General features: G+C 38.8%; 1 protein-coding gene across 24 annotated transcripts in view; it reads right to left on the bottom strand.

Annotated features, from left to right (window-relative positions):
- NCKAP5 (NCK associated protein 5) overlaps positions 1 to 27202 on the bottom strand; it is a 762731-nt gene that overhangs the window by 48201 nt on the left and 687328 nt on the right. For 20 of the 24 annotated variants that reach the window (XM_072984241.2, XM_072984248.2, XM_078377084.1 and 17 more), the window contains 3 exons: positions 24054 to 24190; positions 20520 to 20649; positions 14931 to 15118 (listed from right to left, as the gene is read on the bottom strand). The exons of 1 other annotated variant lie outside the window; for it this stretch is intronic. In XM_072984241.2, the coding sequence (XP_072840342.2) occupies positions 14931 to 15118; positions 20520 to 20649; positions 24054 to 24190 (455 nt within the window). Of the gene's footprint in view, positions 1 to 14930; positions 15119 to 17102; positions 17206 to 20519; positions 20650 to 24053; positions 24191 to 27202 lie in introns of those variants that run through there. 3 more of the 24 variants (XM_078377097.1, XR_013537157.1, XM_078377098.1) reach the window with 3 other exon arrangements.

The raw sequence follows: 27202 nt of genomic DNA, 5'->3' as shown, positions 1-27202 counted from the left end.
ATTGAGTCAATGCCATGTTTATTGTACTCAATTTGGTTTTTATCTCTTTCTTTTATTAGTAATAGCATTTGCACAGTTATAACAATTATGCTATCATACAGACTTCCTAAGTAATATTTGTCAATTGTTCCTTTGAATGTCTATTCAATCCCATGTTGAGTTTATTGTATTAGATTATTATAATCTGCTTCCTGGCAACAAGAAGAATGGAAAGAAAATAAAACCGCAAGATATCATTTCTACAGTTTCTGGACTGAGGAGGTCATGATGACAAATGATAGAAACTTTACTGTACTTTAGGCAATATTACAAGTTGCAATGACTCCATCTATCTTTTTTTTTCAAACGTCTATGAATGTTATACAATTAAGTGAACTGGGCATGACATTTTATTCTATCCAATGTATAATCTTTAAGTCACCTACTACCATGTTTCCCCTAAAATAAGTCAGGGTCTTATGTTAATGTTTGCTTGAAAAAATGAATTAGGACTTATTTTCAGGAGATGTTTAATTTTACAGTCATGTCATCTTCTTCTGGTTGCTGCGCAATGCTGCACAATGGTGGAGGGTGGGGCTTATTTTTGGAGTAGGGCTTATATTACGAGCATCCTGAAAAATCATACTAGGGCTTATTTTCAGGTTAGGTCTTATTTTCGGGGAAACAGGGTAGAAAGATCAATTACACATGATCAGTTACTATAGCGAGTTTTCTATTTAGATTGACAGTGAGGTGAAGGTCAAACTAGAGATTAAGGTGAATGCACATTGCCTACAATGGACCTGTTTCCCCATCTACAGTGGGGTTTTCTTGTAAGAAAATGAAATAAGACGCGATACTCAGGAGTTGCAAATTAAGTTCTTATTTATCATCCAGTGTTCACTGAGATAAAATTGCGGAAGCAAAGCATGCTAAATGCAATTTACAATAATCAGGTCAGATCTTTTTCAGTACCCCAAACAGCACCTTTTCCAAAAACATGCTCAGAAGCAATGCCCTGGCTTCCCTGCCCCATCTCCTCTGGTCTGCCCCCGAGTGGGCACCTGTCAGAGGATTCAGAGCTGTGAACCAATAAACACCTGTCTGAAGTAGAGAAGAAGCTCCCGGTTAGCTGGGAAGGCAAGATTTTAGACCTGAAGGTATTTGGGCATCATTCTGGATCAAACTCTGACCTATTTGACCTATCAAAACAGAAAGATGCCACCAGAAATAACATACTGTACTAAGAAACTGGCTGAATCAGACCGGAATGCACACCCATAAACAGTAAGAACAACAGCTTTGTCCCTGTGCTACTTTGCAGCAGAATATGCTAAAACTACATCCACCCAAGTAAGTGGATGTAGTTTTTAATGAATCATGCAGGATTATTACTGGCTACCTGGAATCTACTCTCACTGAAAAAAGTGTATGATTTGGCTAGCACTGCCCCTCCCAAAGTATGTCAAGAGATGCTAGCAAATAATGAATGATATAAGGTAATACAGCATCAACCTCCTAAACCAATGGTTCCCAACCTTTTTTCAATTGTGTATCCCTTGGCAGCCCACTTCCATAAATTGTATCCTTCATATTAGAAAAATGTTTGCAATTAATATATTTGCTATATTTCAAATTCGTATGTTTTAACTGTAAATAAATAGCTTAATAATGTGATCAAAAAACAATGGAATAATAAGGTGCAAAGGCTTTGCATATATATTTACAATCAAACTCAAAAGCTAGAATGAATTCAAGTGAATACATCACAGAAGATTCAGAAGAACTTACTCATTAAACACTGCTCACAGGAGTGACTGAGGTGCCTGCATATGTATATACAACAGTACAGGTGTGACAGCATTCAAATATTCATGAAGTGAAGGAGAGCGAAAGCTGAGCCTGTGAGGGGCATGCTGTTGAGCATGTGCACTATAGTGATGTGTTTGCAACATATTGTTTAGGGAGGGACTCCCCATCATTCAGAATAAGGGCTTTTATTGAGATTAAAGAAAGAAAAAAACCTGCTCTGCTACTCATTCAATAATTTCGTAACCTTTGACTTGAATCTTGTCTTACAATGCTGACAATATGTGCCTTTTCCTGCCATTATTCCATTAATTTTTTTGCATACTTCTAAATGTGTTGGTTTGTTTCTCTGGGAGTACATACAACCCAGTTCAGGAACCACTGTCCTAAATGATGGCTAAAATCGAGAAAACATTTTCTACACACGTCTTGAGCTCTAAATATGAAACCAGAAGAGGCGAGGCTAAACCTATGGAGAAGAAGAACAACACAGCTTGCCAAAGGGATGACTTCCAAAGAGTGTCTCCCACCAGGACAAGAATGTAGGTGGGCTATCTGGAAGTCCTTTAAGAGACTTTGAAGTTCCAGTAGGAAGATCAAAGAATAATCTAGTAAAATGGGGATACAGGACAATTTTTCTCTGATTGTGGAGAAATTCAGTCAATGCAAGACTTTTGTGTCTGTAATTTATGCCCCATCACATGTAGAAAAGAAGATCTAGCAAATTAAGAAGATAATACTATTGAAGCAGCCTGTTTCTGGTCAAAAATAATCTAACGATCTTAACATTTTAATGTTAATTTATTTTTTCATTTTACTTATATTTCATGTACAGTGGTGCCCCGCAAGACGATGTTAATTCATTCCATTGAAATCCCTGTCTTGTGAAAACATCGTCTTGCAAAAAGCATTTCCCCACTGGAATGCATTTAAATCCGTTTAATGCATTCCAATGGGGAAAATCGTCATTGTTCTGCGAAAATCGCCCATAGGGAAGCCATTTTGCAAAGCGCTGATCAGCTGTTAAAATCGCTGTCTTGCAAAGCATCGGTCCCGATAACACCCTTTTTTTTTTTTGGACTTATATACCGCCCCATAGTGCTACAAGCACTCTCCGGGTGGTTTACAATTTTTAATTATACAGGCTACACATTGCCCCCCCCAGCAAGCTGGGTACTCATTTTACCGACCTCGGAAGGATGGAAGGCTGAGTCAACCTTGAGCCGGCTACCTGGGATTTGAACCCCAGGTCGTGAGCACAGTTTTAGCTGCAGTACAGCAGCTGTTAAAATCGTCGTCTTGCGAAAAACGGTCTGCGAAGCATGGACCCAAATATCATCCAGCGATAATCGCCCATAGGAAACACTGCTTTGCGAAGTGCTATAGCAATTGCAAAAAAGTCATCATCATGCAGATTTGTTGTTTTGCGAGGTCATCGTCTAGTGGGACATCACTGTATGTCCATAATTGAAAATTTTTTAATGCTCTGATACGAATAAATAGAGAGAGAGAAAAAAGCCAACAGAATTTTTGTGCTGGATCAGAAGCCATTTGCAGATATAAGTAAAACTTCCATCTATAGAGAGCTGATTCTGGATCCAACTTATTATATTTTTTATGCAGCTGAATCACACAACTAAGAGCTCTACAAAACTGAGATCTGATGCTTTCAAAAGACATATGCATTTAGCCTTTAGGTACATTTTCCCCCAGTCTATTCAGCAATCTTACAAGTAAGCTGAATTACATGAAAAGTTGCTGCTATATAAGTCACGGAAGTATCGATTGTTTCAATGTGCACAGACAATATTTTAGACATCGACAGGGGTGAGCAAAATGATGAGAGAAATTTCAGCAGGAAATGTGAAGGCTTTAGCAATGTAAAATAGATGTATTCAAAGGTAAATAGAAAGCAAAAAAGCCTATCCACTGTGATTATTTCCCATTTTTAAATACATAATAATAATAAGTGTAGAAGCTCATCTCGTAGCTCATCTCAACACCACTCAAGTTGTCAATCTTTCAAAGCAAAATGACTGGTGTAAAGGGTATCTTGTATTACAACCAAAAAAAGGTGCTCGTAAATGTAGGATGCAGGCAGGGGTTACTCTGGCTTTTCATGAATGACAATTGCATTTGTGAAGTGTCAGTTTGGCCATAAAATCTGTTATTAGCATGACAGCCAATTCCAACTCCTACCAATCAAAATGGAAGTCCAACAGCATTTTGCTAAAAGTGCTATTGCTGGTATAACCTCCAGAACAGGAAATGTGGATTCAAGAAACAAGATGCACAGGCCTGGGCTTCTGTTCAAGGGATGAAGTGCAAAACTGGAGGGGGGGGGGCTGCGAGAATCCCAGACCCTGGAAAAGATACTTTTCTGAACTACAGTTCCCAAAAGCTTTTCTAAACTCTGCACCTCGCCATGACAAAAAACAAAACAACCCCCCCAAAAAAACCAAGCACACACAAAAACCACAAACAAAAACAACGTTATTTTCAGCCACAGAGAACAGTCAGTCAAGACTAATGGCACCTCCTTTCTTACTCTTAAGGGTTAAAGTGACATTTTATTATTGAAAAGCAGACAGCTTCTTTCTTTACAATTAACTGGTAAATCAATGTGTTAAATAGTGAACAAAAATGTGCATGTATCTTTTACCTAGAGTAAAATAGAGAAGAGAAAATAGGTTGAAGGCAGCAGGAAAAGAGGAAAACCAAAAATGAGATGGATTAACTCCCTAAAAGGACCCACAGGCTTGAGTTTGTAAGAACAGAGCAGGGCTGTTGAGGACAGGAGGACATCTTGGCGACGACTCATTCATAGGGTCGCTGTAAGTCAGAGATGACTTGACAGTACAAAACAACAACAAAATAGAAGTAATATAACAGAGGTGTCTGGAAAATTTGTTGCAGTAGATAGTGAGATGGATTTAGGTCTGTACCATAGAAACTTATGAGGGGACAAGCAAAGGTAAAATCACACCTTATATATCTCAAAAACCTTGAAGATCCTGTTAGAAATGCTGGAAATCAGATATGACTTGACAACACATAACATAATAGGAAATTTGAGAACAACTTCACCTGAGTAGCCAGCTGCGAAAAGCAGGAATCTACAAACATTTCTGAACGAATCCAGGAAAAAGCTAAATGAAATCCATACATATCTCTGACAAAGAAGAAAATATTAAATGTGTCTGGGAAATTTCCCCTCTTATTTGCCGGTTAAGGGTTTTATTCTGCAAATGGGAAGCTTTTCAGCATCCCCGCCCAATGCAAGTCACAAGAACGGAGAACTCCTTCCCTAGTATTCAATATATTTAACAGACACACATCTATGCAGAAAGTGGAAACAGACAATCCACCAGGCAATGAAAAAACATATACCTGGTGTTTGTTCTATGGCTAAAACATGTAGCCTTCTGCCAGTGAAACAGTCTTGTCCTGCTTGTTCTCCAGAAAGCTTCAAGTAATATAAGAATATAATAAAAACCCCAATACTATTAAGAAGTAGACATAGTCTAGAGGGGCGGGGTAAAAAAAAATCTAATTAATAAATAAAATAAATAAATAAGTAAGAGGAGAGGGTAAAATAACCACCCCAAAGGCCCATAATTAACAGCTAAAACAGCTTCCAGCAAAATTAATGTAGTTTATTAAATGCCTTCCCCCAAGAAGATTTCTAAATACTACTGATTAAGGTAGCATGGCAAGGCTTCCCATGGGAGAAGTTGTAAAGCCTGGGTGCAATGACTGAAAAGGCCTTATGGCATAATAAAGCTCCATGAATTATTTGCTTAAAATTCATGCACATTTATAAGGCAAGAAACAGGATCACATTTTTTTTTTTAAAAAAAGGAATAAGCAGCTACGTATGTATGGGCAAAAAAAAAGGTTAGGGAAAATATGTACAGTTTAGAAAAGCACAAAGAAAACAGTAAGAAGTTTTATGACATTAACAAGGGGATCCTCCCATGCTACTAGAACCACACGAGAGTTGTACCTTTGATATTGTGTGGCACAGCAAATCAACTCTCTACAAGGCAACTCCAAAAATGGGGACAGCCCAAACCAAACATAGCTTTCAAACTAGGCTTCAGATCAGCACCAAATCTGGCACAGTTGTAGCAGACCCCTGCCCTAGGTCACATTGGGGAATAGCAGGACAAAGTCTGCTGTTGATCTGTGCCAAATGTGAGGACATTTGGACAAAGGGTTTCTGAGTTATGATTTTTTTAAAACTACAGAACTGTTTTCATGTGGGAGAAAGAGCAGTTTCTTATAACACTGAGCATGTGTGGTACCAGCTTGCCAGGAAGACTGGCTTCAGCAAAGGCTAAAGATGGAGAGGGAGGGCAAGGAAACTATCAGGAGAGCTATAAACTAAGCAGCCCCAACTGAAAGGAAGTAGGAGAATCACCAACCAACTAACCAAGTAACAAACCAGGCTTGGTTTAAAGAAAGTAATGGAGAGATAATCCTCCAGAAGGGATGCAGTCCCAGAGAAGGATGCAGTCCCATGAGCAGCTATGTCACTGGCAAGAGATGGTGAAGTTCACCTATGTCTTTATTTCTCTTTCCCCTTCCTTGGCTGCAGGTCCAGCTTGCTTAGTCTTTCTCCCTCTTTGCAAAACATCAGGTAAAGCCAAAATAAAAAATAAAAATGAAAAAATGTTTCGTCACCTTAACGTCTAACTATTATACTCTATTTTAATGTAAACTTTTGTGGAAAGTCACCCACTTCTTCAGACATATGAGGTGGAAAACAAATATCACACAGTAAAACATTCATGCAAGGCTCCGAGAGGCAGTGTTGTATGGTTGCATTTCACACATGCAATGATTTATGACCTCTGTACGGTATTCAGTTCTTTCGTAGTCCATGTCTGTAAACATTATTTTGCAAGTTGTAAGCAACAACTACTGACAAACAACCCCACCCCCAATCTCTCCCTCCAGTCCCTGCCCTATTATTATTCTTTTGCAAAGAGTACAGCCCAGGGACAACAAGCATCCATCTCCCCCTCCCCCACCCCCTTGTGCTTGCTGTGTTGTATTGCCTTTGGCTTAATTTCTTGTCCACAAATAGCCCTTGGTGTCTCTTTGTGAATGGCACAAGAAGGTATCCTGTAAACCATTTTGAATGCTGACTTTGTTGTCAACATACAGGCTGCCCTTTGCTAGGTAATGGTTGGCGTCATTTTTTTTTTCCTGCTGGCAATATTGCACAGCAATATCGGGCCAATTCTTGACATTTTGAAATGTGGATACAGAAACACAATATCCCACATTCATAAACTTGACATTTTTTTTGGAAGAATTGAATTAATATCTATTTAGAAACAAACACCTTCAATGATAGCAAAACATGCCGCAATTAGTTCTCCAGCTACAAAGGACTGGAGAAATTGCTGGAGTTGGGAGAAGTAAGTCCAGACCCTCAGGAGAGTTCTCTAGGTACTGGTGGAAGAAGATGGGTCTCTGTCGCTCCCTGCCCTCCTCCCTGCAAATAGGACACCAAGCAGAGCAGAGGGGCTGAATGGGAATGGGGGTACTAGAGGCAACTGCCACTTTGATTCTTTCCTCCAATCCAGATGGAAGCCACCCCTTCCTTTTTCAAAGGGGAAGGGCAGAGTCTGGATACAACTTTTACAAACACAAACACATAACCCTGAGAAATCTTTTGAAATTCCTGTAGAACACTCACCATTCTCACAGTAGCTTTAACTGGTTTTGTGTCAGATTTTAGTGGGAACTGTATCATAACACTTGATAGTTCAAATGTAGAAATCAGTTCTTTGCCACATGAAATCTTATGATTGGCTCCGCTAAGAGAGTGAGGCTGGAATGGAACAGAAATATGTCTGCTGATTTAGCACTACTGGTAGACAGAACGATGGGTTTAGGATGATGGCAGTGTCATTGAAAAGTATGTGGAAGTTCTAAAGGGGTTGACTAATTCTTTAAATCGCCATGAGAGAGGATAGTTGCTCTCCAGTTGTTGTTTTCCCGCAGAAGACATTTTAATTTAAGAAGGCTTTTGCTCTGTTAAGTACCCGATGTTTTATATGAATCCTCAGATTTATCTGTGCTTCTGTTGTATTTAGTATGTTGCTTTATGCTAGTGATCATTCTTATCTATCAAAATTGATGCCCTGTGGATCAATTTGAAAACCCAAGAGATACACTTGTATGATTCAACATAATTTGCTTCAATGGCACAGAAAAACCCACATGTACAACAAAAGCACCACAAGCTCTTCCTTGACTTGCTTTGATTTTTATCTGCAGTCTCTCAGAAGTTAAAAAGCTGTGATTCCTGCCCAGGCAAACATTAAAGGAAAGTAAGTCACTATATATACACAACTTTATGTGTGGCACTGGGTCCTCCAGCCATTTATAGATTCTGTATCTTCTTTATGTTTTATATTTTCCACAGTCCTAGATTTTTTGATAGAAAGGCTTACAGCATACTTATTTTCACTTGTGATTTCACTGTTCTATTCTCTTTCTGTAGTTAGTATGACTTATGAGTTAGATGCAGTTTTCTGATTGACCTGGACAAAGGAATCTGATATTTTGGGGGGAAGAGCAGAACTTCGTTCTGACCCCACTAAGCTACAGCTGATCTCATGTATTCATGGTCCAGTTCTTGTACATGCCTAACTGAATATATACTGTATCTGAACTGGCTGGATAGCTTAGTGGTTTAGGTATCTGGTTTAGGTATTAGGTATCTTAGTGGTTTAGGTATTTAGGAGCCAGAGGTTGGGGATTTGATTCCCCACTGTGCTTCCTGTGAATTGAATCAGCCTGTGTGGTCGTGGGCAAGCTGCACAGTCCCAGAAGTTCCCCCAGAAGAAGGGAAGTGTAAACCACTCCTCAATATTTTTCTATCTTAAAAACCTTGGAAAGGGTTACTGCGAGTCCAAATTGACTTCATGGCACAAGATGATGATTAACTTCACATATATAGGGGAGAGGAAGAGATATAAGATCAAAGTCACAATTTTAAAATCTTCCTGGAAAGGCTCACATATGTAAAGCTGCAGCCACAGAGGCAACCTATTCAGGAACTCTGGTGGTGGTGGGGATAAAGTGTCTAAGGCTATGAAGAAGAACAAGAGACTTGCGGGTCACAGATCATACAATTAGCTACTAGACCAACTCTGCTTCATTACAATGTATGCCAACGAAAATAGTTTATTGATCCTGACATCACATACATAATAACTAGGTTCATTAGACTAACACTTTTCTGTTAAAATTAATTCTGCATTGAACAGACGCTATTATTTAGGGAAATGGTGTAGCGTTTGTATGTGCTGGTAGAGGGAAAATAGATATGGGATCTAGCAGAGTGGTACAGAGGCAGGAAAGAAGACATGGAAGAGCCACTAATTAGATGACACTGATGATCAAGGGAAACCAACAAGTTCTTAATATCATTGTCAGTTCAACCTTCCAGTGTTCTAATAATGTCTTCTGTGCAGAACTTTCCCCATTTATCCCCAAGGTTATTACTGTGAAATTATTATTCCATAGGAAGCTATGCAATTTTCTACACAAATGTGATTTAATTCCCAATTCCAAGATAAATCACTTAAGCAGCTTATTCTGTACGCAAAGGTTTTACCACAGCAGCTTCCCTAAAAGTCCTTCTATACATATTTGTTCTAAATAACAATTATTTCAAAGTAATAAATAAAATAAAAATAAAATCTTGTTAATTGGGCTACCAGAACACGTGGGTCAACTTAAGCAACAACAACATAAACTGTGAACCTCCCCCCACCAAAAAAACCCAAACAAACACCAAACACCTCTTACGCCTCTTTTCTGCAAGTCTCTCTAACTCTTCCAAGGGTGGGGACCAAAAGAATCACAGAATGCAAGGCAAATGATAGAACATAGAAAAAGTAAGACCATAGCCCCGGCACAGGATACCACTGCTTTTATTTACAATCCATACAACAATCCATTGAAAAAAACCCATGTTTTGTGAGAAGGAAATACACCATCACTGGAGTCTAACCAACAGTGGTGTACTGCTGCCTTAAAAACACAAGAAGAGCCATACTGAATCAAGCCAATGGATGATCAAAGGCCTACCTAAACTAGTACGATTTTCACAGTTGCCTACAGAAAGCTCACAAGCAAAACTAGAATGCAATGGCATCTTCTTGCTCCTCTTCCCAGCAACTGACACTGCCTCTGGAGCTGAAAGGAATATATCCACCATAGCAAACAGCTATCAATAGCCGTATCAGTCAGCACAAGCTTTCTGAACCACAACCAATGTTCTCTGGAGGCACAAAGTTGGGACTTAAGATAGGAAGATCAATCTCATTTCCTTAAATATTTTGCATTTTTTGGTATTATTTATTTAATATTCTAAATCCCTTTCTCCTTAAAAAGGACCCAAAGCAGCTTACAACAATTAAAAGACAGCATTTAAGCTAGTATCAATGAATATACAACACTAAAAGGATCAATGAATACAATACAAAAAAAATTACCCAACACCAAAATATATTCAGTGCAGTAAACTACAACAAGAGTGGTCCTGAGGGACTAGATAGGCGGGATATTAAATAAATAAATAAATAAATAAATAAATAAATAAATAAATAAATAAATAAATAAATAAATAAATAAACAATCCATTGAAAAAAATCCATTCAATAAGCCCTTCTGGTACAGAAGAGAAAACCTTGCCAAAAGGACAAAATGAATGAAGAATGCATCATGTGATAAGTGACTTCTTAGGAAAAAAAATACAAATTTAACTAATTTTTTTATAACTGATCTTTTTAAAATGAAAATTGTACATCCTCCCATGTTTGCGTAGGATTATCTAATTGTGAAAATTACCAGTTTTGAAACACTACTGATAATCATTGTTGAAGGAACAGAGATGTCTGGGCCAGGGGTCGTCAACCTCCAGTCCGCGGCCCAGTTCCAGTCTGTGTGTTTGCTGGAACTGGGCCACGGACATGGATCTCTGCCCCCCCCGCACACATGCGCAGTGGGTGTGTCACACTCAGATGGGGGGTGTTGTGCTCAAGGCGCATGTGGATGACACCCCCATGAGCATGACACACCCATCGTGTGAACGTGATGTGCCCCCGCCCCCCATGCATGGAGCTCACTCTGCCCAGCCGGTCCAGGGCCCCAAAAAGTTGGGAATGCTGGTTTATGCAACCTATCTCAAATCACTTCAATGTATCAGAACATTCTTCACAAGATATGAAAGTTGCTATTCAGGAGAAGAAAAATTACATACCAAGAATCCAGAGAGAATGTAATAATTATATACTGTAGTTATATGCTGTTATTTTCCTTCCCAACTAATCAGACCTACCTTTTCAGAACAATATTCAAAGGTAAGGTTTGTCATTCTTTACATTATCACATGCTATTCCTCTATTGTCACCTGTAATAATCGTTGTTAGTTACAGAACCAAGCTTCAAAGGAACTGGATACCAAAGAAAGGGTTCTTCAAGGGAGGACGAGACTATAGAGCACATGTACTTCACCTGCCCACATTACGAGGTGGCACGTAAGGAGATCATCACCCCATTGACCACAAAGTTCCTGGCCATTCAGAAAAAATAGACTTTAGTTTCTTCTTTCTGATATAGATTCGAAGATCAATTTATCAAGTAGCCAGATTTTGTATGGTAATATTCAGGTCTCAGAAATTCCATGGTATCTAGATACTAGATTTTAAACAGTCTTTTAAATGCCAAATGTTTTTTTATGAAGTACCTGAAATTCTATAGTATCTAGATACTAGATTTTAAATTATATTTTAATATCAAATGTTTTTACAAGGTACCTGGAATTCTGGAAACTATAAAGGTCTATGTTTCTTCCCCCTGTGTGATTGGTCTAAGGACTGTAGCAATAAACTGTACTGTACCAAAGAGGGGTCTTAAATAATTAGTAAGTGTGAAATGCAAGCAAAGACCACTGTCCCTTTATCTTAGAGCTTTGTATGAAATGTTTTACCATGTAGTCTTTGTATTAGTACATGAAGTAGACATGTTTCACGAAAGCTTATATTAAAGTACAGCAGTTAGTCTTTATTGTGCTGCAATATCTTCTCTCTCTCTCTCTCTGCTTTTGTTCTGTTTTGTGTTTCTTGTTGAAATGTTTGCATGGACTAACATGGTTACAACTTCAGAAAGTCACAGTCCCTGTTAATCAGAAAGTCTGAGATTTCAAATCTGTGAATCCTGGCTCCACTACACCTTGTCTTCATGCTGTTGAAAAAATAACTGCAAAGGACTGAGCAGTGTGGTGTATAATGAGATTTACAAAGATTGCAATTAGGGGAGGAGAAAACTGGCAATGGCACATACTGAAATCTTTCAATTTATGTCTTTGTTTCTAAAATGTTCTGGGATTTTTCAAGGTGGCAAGCTGTACAAGTAGCGCCAAACATAATCATCCATTTCACAGGTCTAATTTGGATAGCACTTTGTGCTAATATGATACATCTGAAGGATCACAAGCCCAGTGAGACATGTTTATGCTGTTAATTCCAAATCAACTCACTCACTTGAAAAAAAAAATCCCCAAGTTTATCTGGGAATGAAGCCATTTCAATTCTGTTCAAAGCTGCAGCCAAGTCAGCATGTTACTCTTCTCTATATTGTTTGGAGGGTTTGTGTGTGTGTGTGTGTGTGTGTGTGTGTGTGTGTGTGTGTGTGTGTGTGTGTGTGTGTGTGTGTGTGTGTGTGTGTGTGTGTGTGTGTGTGTGTGTGTGTGTGTGTGTGTGTGTGTGTGTGTGTGTGTGTGTGTGTGTGTGTGTGTTTAAATTTGCTCATCTCTGCTAGGTCTTGTATCTCAAGGCATTTTCATATAAACACGTAATCTCCTCATTGAATCATCTGCACAATATATAGAGCCGTTTAAAAGCCAAGGGAAAGGGAAACAAACAAACAAACAAGCAAACAAACAGAATGCTATGTTTAGGTGAATTTAAGTTTCTTCAGCTAACTAAGCGTTGCAATGGAATTAGAGATGCAGCTTAGAAGAAATGGATTGCATGAAAGTTACTTTTTTCAAACAATAACTCTCAGAATCCAGCAGTAGGCATGGTCATTGGATGAGGATTCAAGAGATAGTAGTCCAAGTGGTAATATTTCCAAGCTCAGGAGAAAGGTAACTGGGTATTTATGACATCGAGTGTTGGAAAGCAGAGGCTGGTAACTTCTTCCAGCCCCTCAATTTCTGCTTGACACTTAATGTTCTGATGTGTATCTTCAGAAGTGGGGAAAAGCTTATTTTTTAAAACAAAAACATTTTCCCTAGACTTTATATCAACTGCTTGCCATAGTGATGATTCCATATTATTAATCAACTATGAAAGATTTTGTCCAATTACCTACGATCATTTCAAACTTAATAAAACCTACAGAAGTCTCCAGGGCTCTAATGCAGTGGTTCGCAACCTTTTCAAAATTTAGTTCATTGCAGCATGAGAATGACTTCCCTTGGGGTCAACTTTTTGAGACACTCTCAGAAGGGTTGATTCTCTGCTCATGAACCATGACCAATGATAGGCTCTGTCCTAAATATCTTCCCTGCCCAAAAAGCTTAAGGCATGGGACTGGTCCAAGAAGTTTCTGCAACAGCCAGTACAATCCCAGTTTGATGAAGAGCAAACTCTGTAAATAGAGGGTAGGTGTAAAAAGGCCTTTTTCTTTCCAAGATCCACTTTGCTTCATTCAAACATAGTACTCCTGTTTAATATCCAAGTTCCATAAGCTTTTACTTAATGCTTGATTCGTTCATTACACAAATTTGCTAAGCTTTACATAATATGCCAGATGAATAGAAAAAAACCAACCAACCACATTTCTACAATTATAACGTGGTGCAATGCAAATTTATTTACAGCATGTGTTCTTGAACATTAGAAACAAAGGCTTTATTTTATATATTCTGTACTCCTCATGTCTGGATACCAGCATGGAAAATCTAGTTGTCTCCCTGTTTATCCTTTTTCAAAAACTATTTTTATTCATTTACTTGATTTCTATTTCCCTTTTCTCCAAAAAATAAAAGGGGGGGGGCAAGGTGGTTTTTCAGTAGAGCTACAGAGATGCTGTTTTATTTGTCTTTTTATAAGGTTATACATCTTCAAATATGACTTTAAGGAACATCATGGAACACTCTGCCTTGTCATATTTGTATTTGATTTGTAATCAATCGTAGAATTGTGTGTATTGTATGACATTTAGACTAGAGTAGCCCTCATTCAAATCACTACTGAACAGTAAACAAGATCTTCAGCACATCATTATTTCTTAAGCTATCTTTCTGGCAGGGTTGCTATAAGGGGAAAATGAGAAAAAGAACCATCCTGAGATGGTTAAAGAAATGGGAAATATAAATGAAATATATAAATACATTGATGTGGATTGTTGACAGGTTTTGTTTTGTTTTTTAATTGGCTGGACTGACACCCAATTTTTAGGAGCTTATATTTCCAGATTTTCCTGCTACTATTTAAAGGACACAATGCTTAATTAACTGTCGGTTCGAATAATCCTCTGCACAGAGAGTTCAGAACCCGTGTCTCAAACAGCAACAGTTTGATTAGGATACTTGAAGTTTTAGTTCATATTTAAATTATACAAGCCATTACGGATATTTTACCTAAAGGAGAAAATCCCGAATTCTGACATAGGCTCCAATTATTGTTTGTTTTCAACCCCAAGTCTCCCTCTTGCTTTTAAAAGACAGAATTGTTATTTATATTCATAGCACACTGTTCTGTAGCTTACCGAGTTTACTGCAACATGGCTGACAAGAGCTATAAGCAAATGTCTAGGTTTGTTCTTGCAAAGAGCAGACTATGGTGCATTTCAGAGTGCCAACCCATCTTTAACGTTCAGCGTTCACCAGGCATAGTTACAAATTGCATCCGTATACAACTTGCCTCAAGGAAGGAAAATGCTTAAAATTTTCCTTTGCTCTTCGCTTCAGTCCATGTGACATTTCCAATCTGGACATCAATAAACAGTAATGATGCATGCAGAAGAAGAAATCAAACTAGACATATCCCTCAAGTAAGAGAGAGGTAATAGCATTATTTAAAAAAAAAAAAGACAAGAAAACTCACACTAGGGATCTTTTTTGTTGTGCCATCTTTAACGGAGGTTCCATTCAGCTGTTCAATAAAACTGTAATGTGCTAATTGTTCAGGCCCATCCTGTTCAAAATGGCCACAGAGGCTGTGCTGGTATAAATCCAGGATTGACATGGGCCTCCCCGTAAACGACTTCCTCACACTATTTTCTTCTTGCTCAGCTAAGGACAGATTAAAAGAAGAAGAAGAAGAAGCCACGCGCACACAGAACTCTTATTTGAAAGAAAATCAATATACAGCTTGGCATGCCGTGTATTTTTTTTGCGACAAAAACGATGCAAGACAATTGGAAACACAGAGGACTAAGGATATAACATACTCTCAGGGAGGAGGAAATCCCCAACCTTCTAATGTTAAACTCACAAAGCGAGGTGATTGTGGCTTACATTTCAAGCAATGTTTCATGCTTAAAAGAAAGAAAGAAGGAATGGAATGGAATGGAATGAAAAAGAAAAGAAGAAAATTAGGAGATAAGCACTCCTAGTTTCAACTCTGGCTAATTTCCTTGGCTGAAATGAAATTTCTAATTTTACTTTAATTTAGAGTTCTGAATATTAGTTTAACTTAAATAGATACCTTAATCATATTGGCTCATCTGCCCTACATATTCTCAACACATGTCTAGCTTCCAGTTTTAACCACTCTTTTCTTCCTGCTAATTACATTTTTATTTTGTCATCTTGCTAATCTTAAATCCTTAAATGGGAGGTACAGAGGCTGACTGATGAGTTTCCATATTTTTACGGCCACCATGGATTTCATATTCTCTGTTAATAATGCACATTTCTCACACATTATTTTGGTCCCAAAACTGGAAAATATAGTAACCCAGTTTTTACATTTTAAACATGAAATTTAATAACAAATGAGAATTTTTAAAAATTTACATAACTATATATTTATCAGGATTTTAGTTCTCCTAATTATGCAACCTCCCATCTTCTATTAAATCATAGCCTTAATTCTGAAACTGGATTTTTGATAACAAGAAAAATCTGGCCAAAACTAAGCTGATACATAGTATAATTCTAACCATACTGAATAAACTAACTACCACTGAGTTCTACACATCTTGCTGGCATGTGTGCTTCATACAATATTACAGCATTATGTGCACCATGTCTTCCTCAAAGATGCAACAGGCTGTCACAGAATAAGAAAGGATGCAGTAGCATAGGCTAGGGTGATATGTACCTTTCCAGATGTTGTTTAACTACATCATTCTGGACCAATGGCCATGCTGGCTTGGGATGATGGGAAATGAATCCTGCATCTGGATGACCACCAGTTCCCCACTGCTGGTATAGACCGGCCAGAGACATGAGAGCCCCTCATCATCAATCTGACTCAGAGATCATGTTTGGCTGTGTGATCTGGAGTAGGCAAAGAATAACCCTCTGGATGTTTTTGAGATGCAACTTCCATCAGCACAGCCAATGAGGAGGAATGCTGGGAGCTATCAACCAACAACATTTGAAGGGCCTTCTTGCAGTCTCTCAGCAAGTGTACTTCCTTTCCATGCCTCTGCTACACCCAGTAAACCCTACATTTACTCCAGGAAAGCCCCTTCCCCATCCAACAAACAAGCAGGGTGCCACAACACCTCTGCCACCAGCACTGTTCTCTCTCCCCCTCTGCAGATCCTCAATTTCAGCCATCAAAGAAGAAAAAGAGATGTGATATTTGTGTGTTTGTATGTTAGTTTCCTTTCCTTTTTCTCAGGCTTGGCTGCTTTCCCCAGCTTTTAATGGCACAGACTAGCAGCTGAGCTACAAAGAGAAAGGAAACAAAATAGCCTGGCAGCATAATTTTTGACTTCTGCTCTGATTGATGGAAGAAAACTGAGGGGCTGCTGGAAAGGTGAGTAACCAGCGGCAGCAACAGAAGTCTTTATGCTTCCAGTGAATACACAGCAAGGCAACATAAGCTTTAACTGAAAGCTTGCAGGAACTGCGCAGAAAGATTTGATGTAGTTGGCATGAGAGATGCTTACAAAATTCTCCCTATCCAAACATATCCTTCCTCAGTTTGTTTATAGAACAATATTGATGAGTGACATTTAATGAAGTGGATAGGACCCCTGAAAGCTTATGTCATCATTGGCTAGATGTTAAGATTCTACAAGGTAGTATAGGCTTAACTTATGGTTTGAAAATTCACCATTCTTCACTGTTTTCCGTATTTTTTTCCTGGACTCAGTGTCCACATCCAGTTGGCTGCAGTGTTCAATTATGATCCTTTTTCTCAGCTGTAAGTTACCAATATGTCTGTATGAACATTGATTAAATCACAGCACCAGAAACAAATATTGCTAGACTCTCAATCATGTCAACATTCTTTCTGCACTGTGATGCAATTTAACAGACACATGGGCATCAATGCAATCATATAGAGACTTTCCATGTGGCATCATGTAAAGGACCTATTGTCTTTGTATGTGGCATTCTCATTCAGGAACATATGCAGCTTCACACATTAATAACCTCTACATCAGGTTGGTAAACAGAAGACAATGGCTTAAGGCACACATTCCAGTTGTGAAAGCAATTTTAAATCTGGAAGAAGGAACAGAGCCACTCCATAGAACAGAACATATGTTTCTTCATCCCTAATTAGCATTTTCATTCAGAAGGAGCATCTTTGCCCTTCGAATCACCCTGAAAGTGCTTGGGTGTTTTTGAATGTTTGACTGGAAGATCTGAGAAGGCCTGAGAAGTACCCTCTGCCATTGCTGCCAGATCTCCCCCCCCCCCCCCGTTCGTTTGCAAAGAAGGAAAACCTGAACTTGGGAAAGGGGAATTGAGGAGCGGGGAAAAGAACACTATCCCAGATTTTTGTAAGATCATTTTCTTCTCCAAAATCACTCAGAATTGAGTACAAATCCTATCCTTAACTCTTTGAGGGAAGCATCCAGTAAATCCTCTTCCTCTTTTCCCTACTAAAGTGTTTGGGTTTTAAAAGATTTGTTAAGAGGGAAAATGAAGTAGGAAGTACAAGGGGTGCAAGCCAGCTTGTAGGCGACTGCACCTCTCTTGACCAATGGCTCTCCTTTAGCTGCACTGCAAAATAAACATTAAAAGCAGAGACAGGCAACCTGCAGATCTTCAAATGTCTGCCAATATCCATAAGCCCCAGCCAGGATAATCAGAAATCAAGGATGGTGAGAATGCCAACCTGAGTGTATCTAGAGGACCACAGGTTACCCATCACTGACTGAAAGGCTCAGATTGTTTTATAGCTTCTGATGTATGTATATACAAGGACTTGTGAAAAACAGAGATTGGTTAAGACTAATCTGCTCTGTTGATTTGAAGGTGTCACAATATCATTTCCAAGAGGCATAACGATCAGTCCAGAGGTCTCAGATATAGATTGTATTTCTACCATGCATTATTTAAGTATATTTAGTCAAGGCACTTTCTGTTAGATAGCCAGTCTATCTGAAACATGGGGATGATAACACTGGCCTGGCTGGTAGGATTATTGAAGAAAGCAGGAGGAGACACTACATATAAAGCACTCTGAGTGTTCAAAAGCACTATGTATATTATTCGTATTCTTCTTATTACATGGCTCCTGGCAGCCACCTCACAAAAACAAAGGTATTGTGAAGGGGAAAGGCCTTAATGGAAGGGGCATTGAATACAGGCACGGATCCAGCTTTGCAGCTGGTGATTAGCCACAAGCAAATCCTGGGGATAACCACTTAGGACTGCTGCAAATATGTTCTTATTTTTCTAATAAAAATTTAATTTCTACTACACATCAGAATATTGATCCTGGAAACATTTCATAAGTTCTTAATTAAGTCACTGAAGAATTTATAAAATGGAGTGTTTTATCTAATTGTAAGGTAAAGCAATTACTCCTGATTTCCCCCCATCTCAAAACAAGTTTTCCTAGGCTCAAATCCACTTGCCATTTGCAGCAGAGTTTGCAATTTCTATATCAATGAAATCTCATGTATATGTATATATGTGAGTATCTCTCTTTTCCTCCCTCCCTCCCTCGTTTTGTGGAACATGGAAGCATTACATTCTTGGCCTACAACTACCAGATCCCCTGGTCAGTGACTATGTTGGTTGGGATTCAGAGAATTGTAGGTCCAAACAGTAAATTTTCCAACTTCTGCTCCTTGGGTTAATCAGAGACCTGGGGTTTGCAATTAATCTTCTTAGGTTGGTCAAAGGCCTTCTCAATTTAGTGGTACTTAAGCAGTTTTCAAGAGCCAAGCAACCTTTCTTCCACCCAAGAGCATTGGGGTCTAATTTGAGAGCCACTCAATGTTATTAATAATAATGTGATACAGTGACCGGATGAAAATGGCCCATGAATTCTGCTGTTCGACTGCTCTATGTGAACCACTCCTAGCTTAGAGTCAAAATTCCACTATGAGAAAGCGACGGTGAGTAGAACATTATTTCTTACCACAAGACATAGTTCAACGATCTTTGTCATGATGCCTGAGGTACAGAACATGTTGCTTCCTCTGGCTTTTATACTTAAGGGTCAATTCTCATATTCGGAGAAGTATGATTAATTGGTAATTGCTATTCATGCTGAAGTGACAAGTGACTTTTAGTCTTGCTGACCAAGACTTCCCCTGAGGTGCACAACAATGTGAAATGCCATGGTCTACTATAGCTATGTGTGTATGCTTCACTTGATTAGTGGCCATGAAACCTATGTGAGCTCCAGACATCACAGAGAAAGACCTGGTCTGAAGGGTCAGCTGAACACCTAGATGTCTTAAGTGCTCTTTAAATCTCAGATTAGGGGCAGCCATCATGATTACTTGCTTTATTACTTGCAGAAATGTTTCCCAGCCATGCTTCTAGATGAATTACATGAGTTACACCTGGATATTCAAGCATGTAAATTACTGTCTAAAAATAGGAAAATGACACAATCAGTTAACTATATTGAGTATTGGATCATAATTCACCCTTTGCTCTGAGTACAAGTGCTTTATTTTAAGATAGGCTTTGCAATTTGAAATAATAATAAATAAAAATTATAAGTCTGTCACTCTCACTGACAAAGTCTTAGAAGAGGGAAAATCCACCATAATATCACATTGGGATTTGGGCTTCCTACATGAACTATTTGGAGAAACAGATATGGCCTATCTGGGAGGGCAGAAAGGCTGTCTGACACAGACAGCTTTAAGGATAGCAGTGTGAGCACTGCCATACTAATATGGAGGTGGTGAAACTTTATTCATGGCTCATTGGGTTATTTTAAACTAGCAAAGTATGCAGTTTTATAGAGATCGCTATCTAACTGTTATATTGAAACAACAGTGCCGCTGAAGACATTTTCAGTTTTACAGTACAAATCTATGACCCAAAATAAAATAAAATAAATGCCGGTTTGTCTTCTGGTGGCAAACACGGTGTTAACAGGCAAAACCTGATGTACACTTACAATAAAAGGACATAATGTAAAATTAGATCGTAAAAAAACGATGAAGAAACAATATAGAAGCAAGCAAACCGCAGGCATCAGTTGGCATAACAGGGGTGGGATTTTAGAAACCACACTGAATAAACGTTTAATTACCTTGTTTGTTGTTCATTAAATCAACGAGTTTTTCCCCTCTGGTTCCAAAATCACTTGTTTCATATTCCAGCTCTGTTTCAGTGTCACTGCTACTACTAGCAGAATAAGTGCATACTCTCAGTGCCCTGTCCTGTGCAAAGCAACACAACAGACAAATTCATAATTCACAAAAGCAAACATTTCACTGAAGGCAAAGAATCTGGAGTGCGGTACAGGAGAAAAGCCACTTGTCCTCTCCCAGCCTGACCTATTTATTTAACAGCCTCAATTTGACATTGATTATGCAATTAAATGTCACAAATCTTTGAAAACAGATTTCATCCTCCAGGTAGCATTGTCCTAGGCAGGCTCTAAGTGCCAATCCCTGTTCTCAAGAAATTCTGAGTATGGTCAGATTCTTCTCAACTTTATTTCACAACAAAGCATTTCAGTGTAAGTGAACCAACAGCAGTGACAAATAGAATTCAGATTAGTACATCTATCTGCCATTGCGCTTCAGAGAGGAACTGGTTGTTATCTTGCAAAATTCGTATTCCCAAACCAATGGCTCTGGAGATAACAGGAGTATGAAGACAGAAAGATACTTGCAAGTGAATGTCAATGGGTAAAAATAAGGTGTGTTCAAGGAAGGAAACTCAGTGAACAACAACAACAACAACAATAATAATCCTGGTGGACATTTTTACCATTTGGACATTTTCGTGCTGACCTAGAGTCAGAATTTTCTGGTATGGATCAAGTGTTGTCACTAAACATTTTATGAGCTGTGGTTTGTTGTGGATCTTGTTGAAGAACTACAACTTCAAGAATGGGCCACTGTCACATGAGCAGTGGCTCGGCTCACACCGTTGGCTCTCTGGGTTGTAGTGGAATAGGTCTCACACTCCTATCCCACCACAGTCTTGCAGTGCCCTCTTGTCTGAAAGTAAGGCATAGGTATGCAATTCAGAAAATTTCAGTTGTTCCACTGGTTTCATTTAGAACTAGATATCACAGCCAAACAGAAGAGACAACATGAATTGATAGTGTTCAGAAGGGCCATCTGCAGTCACTTTCTGAGAGAAATAGAGGAATCAGTGCTGCTTTTGCAAGTCCCTGTAAGGACGGGATGACTGAATAAATAAATGGTCATGGTAAAATAATCAGTACATACTCTTTGTTAGTTATTTAGCCAACAAAAGGAATTTAAAGAAGTCATGAGAAATTATAAGATGAAAGTACAAATGTACTGACAAGAAGATTGAACGAGTGGGCTTAGGTAAGAATGAAGGAACTCAATGGGTCAGTTAGAATGACCACAGGGAGGTTAGGAAAAGGGAACATATACCAAATAAGGATAAGAGTCTGGGGTCTAGGTAAAGAGGGGAGTGGGAGATGTAAATACAGGCGGGACTTCCTGTGATCAGTTTAGGCGCATCGGATAGGCTGTACACCTTGGAGTACCTAACCAATGGGGAAACAAGGGTGGGACCATGCGGCCGGGAATAGGGGATAAATATCATGCTACCTGTATTCATGTGTGTGCCTACCCAGCTAGGACACCTGCTTTTGCAAAAGTGCTTTTAATAAAAGAGTGCTGCTTGTATTCATTGCTGTCTGGTTATTGTTTTTAAATAACAAGAATGCCTTCAGAATCATGTTTGGGCAGTGCTCTGGCTCTGTTCTACTAGTACAAAATATCTGGTTGTAACCTATTTCTTTCATCCCACATGAGAACACCTATCATAGCGTTATTATACTCTGTATCAGACTTCCTCCAGATACTATAAACTGCAACTCCCATTACCCCTAACCACTGATGTTGTGTTTGGAGACAATATCAGTTGTAGTGTGAAGCTGGGGAGGCTGAATAAGTGGAACATGTGGAATGTCTCCCAATGGTGTTTTTGCTTTTTCTTTACTGTAGCCTTAAGGGACTCTGCATTTTGTCAAAACAATACCTATAGGATAATACCCTTGGCTATTTTTCTAAGAAAGTAAGATAAATAATATGTGATTCATTTACATCTTCCCTTATACGGTATAGAGAAAAGTAGTATTGACAAAGGTCATTTTAAAGGGAAAATCATGCATGGGGAATAAAGAATTAAACGCTGAACTGCTTCTCTGATCAAATCTGGAGCATCTTGATAATAATTAACAACACACGCAAGCACATGCACACGCACACGCGCACACACAGAGGAGATACGTGTGTAATTTCCATATCTTAGATTTACTTGATCTGAGTTTTTCAGAAAATTCAAAATGAGACACAGGATATGGTAGTGATTAATAAAAAAGACAGTGTGAAGTAAACGATTGTATAATATGAAAGGCAAAATGAAGCAAGATTTTGATACGTTCAAGGATACAGATGGGGAAGCAAGTAATAATCTTGGCAAATGGTTAGTCATTATGTTACAGATTCCACCTCTGTAAGTTATTGGGCTGCATTTGCATGTCACGCTACACCATGGTTTACACTGGTAATTGTTATTACTTTAGTTACGAATCGTCTCATAGACAACAAAACAGATCAGCTTGTTTCCCCATTTCTGATCTCCCCTTATACTAGTTTCTTTTTCAGAACAGGCAACAACAGAAAGAAGACAGGGACATTTAATTTGGGGGTACAGATGTGCTATGGCTTAAACACACGAAAATTGGAAGCCCAGCAACAAATCATGGTTTCTAACTGTGGTTTGTGGCTGCCTAACAAAACCATGGTTTGTTTTCAGGTATAGATTCAAACACAACAATATTAGTATTCAACAACCTATTAAAATTGATTACTATTACATCCAAACGTGGCTATTTCAGGACTAATAAAACCAATTACACTTGTTTGTAAAGACTGTAAGCTAAAGAAAAGGCATGTAAAATGTAAAGAAAAGGCATGTAAAATCTGTGACAAGGCACATATGTTGTCAGATGGTAGATTGCAACTGAGTACAAGGTTGTTTTTGTTAGGTGGTTAAACTACTATTACACAAGCTATGTAATAACTTGGTTGCTTAATTGTTCTTCTCAGTATCAAGGAGCCATACCAAGTAATAGGAAGAGCAGGATTAAAATTTCTGTTTGGTGTAAATTTCCCTGGGTGGCTTTGGACCAGTCATACTCTTATGAATACATGAAAAGAAAACGATGCTGCCTTAAATTAAGGCAGACATTGGTTCACTGTCTCAGTATCAGAGCTTGGAATAAATTACTTTTCTTCCAGTTCTGCTGGGTAAGGGATCCAATAATAACTTTCCCAACCTCTGCTACAAATTCTCCTCTGCTGATGGCTCTCTGGGATTTTCAACAGGCGCTTTCCCTAACTTTACCTAGGATTCTAGCAGTTGACCTGGGACCCTGTGCACAGAAAATATGTTTCCTCACTGAAATATGGCTCTTATCGGTGTAACCTACTTCAGAGACATCTTGTGAAGATCACATGGGGCAATAAGCCTTCTTTACAATGGCAGCACTTCTTGTGGGAAAGACGGGATGTAAATGTAAGAAATATACAACTAAATTATTTCCCATTTCTCTTGTTTTCAATTGTACCTTTGCTTTAATAGCTTTTTTACTGTTCCAATCAGGAAAGATCTTGGCGGCATCTCTTTCTTTCTTTGAATATTCTAGTGATGCAGAAGTCACAGAATTCTGCTCCTGTCTGCATTTCTTTACAGGGCTCGTTACTCCTGGAGAATGGATAGAAGGGGGGGGAATTAAATATCAGTGAGTGACAACCATGGTTTTGTTCGATTTTAACGTGAGAGTCAGTAGCTTTCACTTATTCATGCTCAATACACTGTACTTCTACGAAAGACAGTTTTACATTATTACCAAGTAGAAGGAGAAAAGCCAAAAGTTGGGTAGAGGAAACAACAAGGAGAAGAAAGAAAATGAAATACTTGGAAAGTAGTGATATGAACAGAGCACATGAGATATCCTCTAAACCAGTGGTCCCCAACCTTGGGCCTCCAGATGTTCTTGGACTTCATCTCCCAGAAATCCTGGCCAGCAGAGGTGGTAGTGAAGGCTTCTGGGAATTGTAGTCCAAGAACATCTGGAGGCCCAAGGTTGGGGACCAGTGCTCTAAACCACATTACTAAATATCAGAGAGCATACTTCAGAAACCCTGTAAAGTTGACTCATACAGACACCCCCTGCCCCACCACACATAATTTACAACAGTGTTTCCCAACCTGGCAGCTGTGACTCCCAACCTGCTGGTCGTGACTCCTAAGGAGGTTGCAAAATGTTTTCTGGAAAGCCGTGGGTCGCCTTATATGTGTTGAAGCCCTTGTCAAATACTTTATTCCTTAACCTTTGGGAGTGAGATATTAAAATTGGTGTGTATGTGTATGTACATATGAGAAACAGGCCCTTTGGGAGAGAAAGAAACCTCTGCTTTCTGAGAAGGGAATACCAAGACTATTTTTTACAAAAAGAAAAAGAAATACCAGCCTAAAGATATAATTGTTGCCGCTTCCACAAGAAAGGGATTTTGATTACGATGTGTTACTTCCAGAGAGCCTAAAAGAATATGAGGTAAGGGGGGGAGACCTCTCCTCACACAATGCACCCCCAGGAGAGGGACATAAAAACAAATGGCCCCTCTCTTCTGCAGTGGGTGGAAGGAAAGCTTTGTGCCGGTTTCTGAGGGGGATCTTTTCTGCACGAAGGCCTTGCCCCCTCCCTGGGTACTGCCATGTTCTTCCTCCCCTGGCCCATCTTTGCAGTCCTTTGGCTTGTCTTCCCTCTAGCTTTAACATCCCCCCCCCCTTGAAGTGGTGGTGGAGAAGTTGGCGGCAGGCGCAGTAGAAGTGCAAGCAGCAGCAGAAACAGTGCATGTCAAGGAACAATGACTGCTTGTTTATGCAAATGTGAATGGGAGGTCACAGGTTACTTGGCTACTATAAAAGAGACTCTCGACTCAAAAAAAGCTGGGAACCGCTGACCTACAATCATTTATTTAAGATACTGAGCCATATTCCATATTATGAGTGAATCTATAGAAATTCCCAAATAGAATCTTATCATTTGGGGTTTGCACGCTAATGTCAGTGAGCCAAAGATCCAGAGCACTGTTTGTGCAGTCAGACAGCTGTTCTTTACACATCCTAACTTGTTATAATATCCCTTTGCTTCCGTGCTTTGAAGGGCTCCAAAACCCTTCTTTTAACTTCTATCAGTTCCTTCCAGTTGTGTTTGGGTGACCCAAAGGGAAGGCAGAGATAGTCCTAGCTCTTCTAACTGAATGGAAAAGGGCAAGCTGTTGAAAATGGAGGCTTAAAAAAAAATTAGCATATCTGATCTTAGTCAAGTCATTTCTCCATGTTTGAATTAGCATCCTGAAGAACAAGAACATTTAAGTACAGTACTGTACATTCACTATGTAAAGTTGCTTTGCAGGGTTCACTCTCTATGTATATGTCTCTGTACAGTATGTACTGTACATGCATAGGAAGGAAGGAAGGAAGGAAGGAAGGAAGGAAGGAAGGAAGGAAGGAAGGAAGGAAGGAAGGAAGGAAGGAAGGAAGGAAGGAAGGAAGGAAGGAAGGAAGGAAGATCTGATGATAAAAGCTGAGAGTGAAAAAAGATGACCTCCCAATCTTCTGTATACTACTTTTTTACATCCCTTCAGGATAATTTAATTAAGAAACAAACCCTAGAAGTCTGGTGCTGTGAATATTAGCATTAAGAACAGGACAATCTTACTGCTACCGACTTCTTATGAAGCAATTCAGTGCTTGCAGTTTCTATTCAATTTGTTATAATGACAGTGTTTAATCATGGAGTCTACTCTACAGCACAGTGCTGAATTGAGGTCACACATGTGGCTATCCAAGCATATAGCATATAATCTATAACTAAGATTTCTCTTCTGAATCTCCCTTAGTTGTGCTATTAATTAATAATACACTTATATATATATATATTAAAAAGAATGTGATTTAAAAATATCTTTTCTTTAGCTTTGATTTGAAATGAGCAGGGGAGTTTTCAATGAAGCGTGCAATGTGTGCTAGCATTCCATTATAACAACAGCATTGGGAATATTGCTAAATCAACTAAATTCCAACATGTTTAATTAGAAGACTTCTCATAGACTCCCAAGAATCTCTAATGCAATCTAGTTACTTCACTACTTCATTTAAATACTGACGCACTAATAAAACATTATTTGGTAGTCTCACAGAAAAATTCTACCAAATCTCTATTTCTCCTATATGTGTGGAAGTAAGGGTGATTCTGCCATACAGTTATGCAGGCTAAATACATGAAGGTAGACTTTGACATACTTTTTCCTTGCCTTTATGAAGCACATTTGAAGTCTGTAATTATCTACCCATTCCTAAAAACTGCAGTGTGACAGTTCTGCCTTTTACTATGCTGGATATCTAGTGGGCATGGCCCATGATTCAATATGGCCAGGAACACAAGTTATAAGGCTATGCGGAGCTGCCACGACTACATTTATACAGATGACAAAATTAGGAAGACTTGGTGGTTTTCAATCCAAGTACAAATGAGACTCAAGTATTCTTAGTTTCTAAAATCAAACAGAATTGATTTGTTAAGCTACTCATTTTACTTAGAAGTTTAAACACTCATCTGAGAAAAATAATTATGGGGATGTATTCTTTTTCCTGGCAAGAAAAGTCCATGGGGCATGGAAATTTAGCCTTCAATGTAGAATATGGAAG

The sequence above is a fragment of the Pogona vitticeps genome, chromosome 1 (assembly GCF_051106095.1).
Source record: "Pogona vitticeps strain Pit_001003342236 chromosome 1, PviZW2.1, whole genome shotgun sequence".
NCBI lineage: Eukaryota > Metazoa > Chordata > Lepidosauria > Squamata > Agamidae > Pogona > Pogona vitticeps.
The sequence above is the reverse complement of the archived record's forward strand: the minus strand, read 5'-3'. Positions and strand labels throughout refer to the sequence as shown.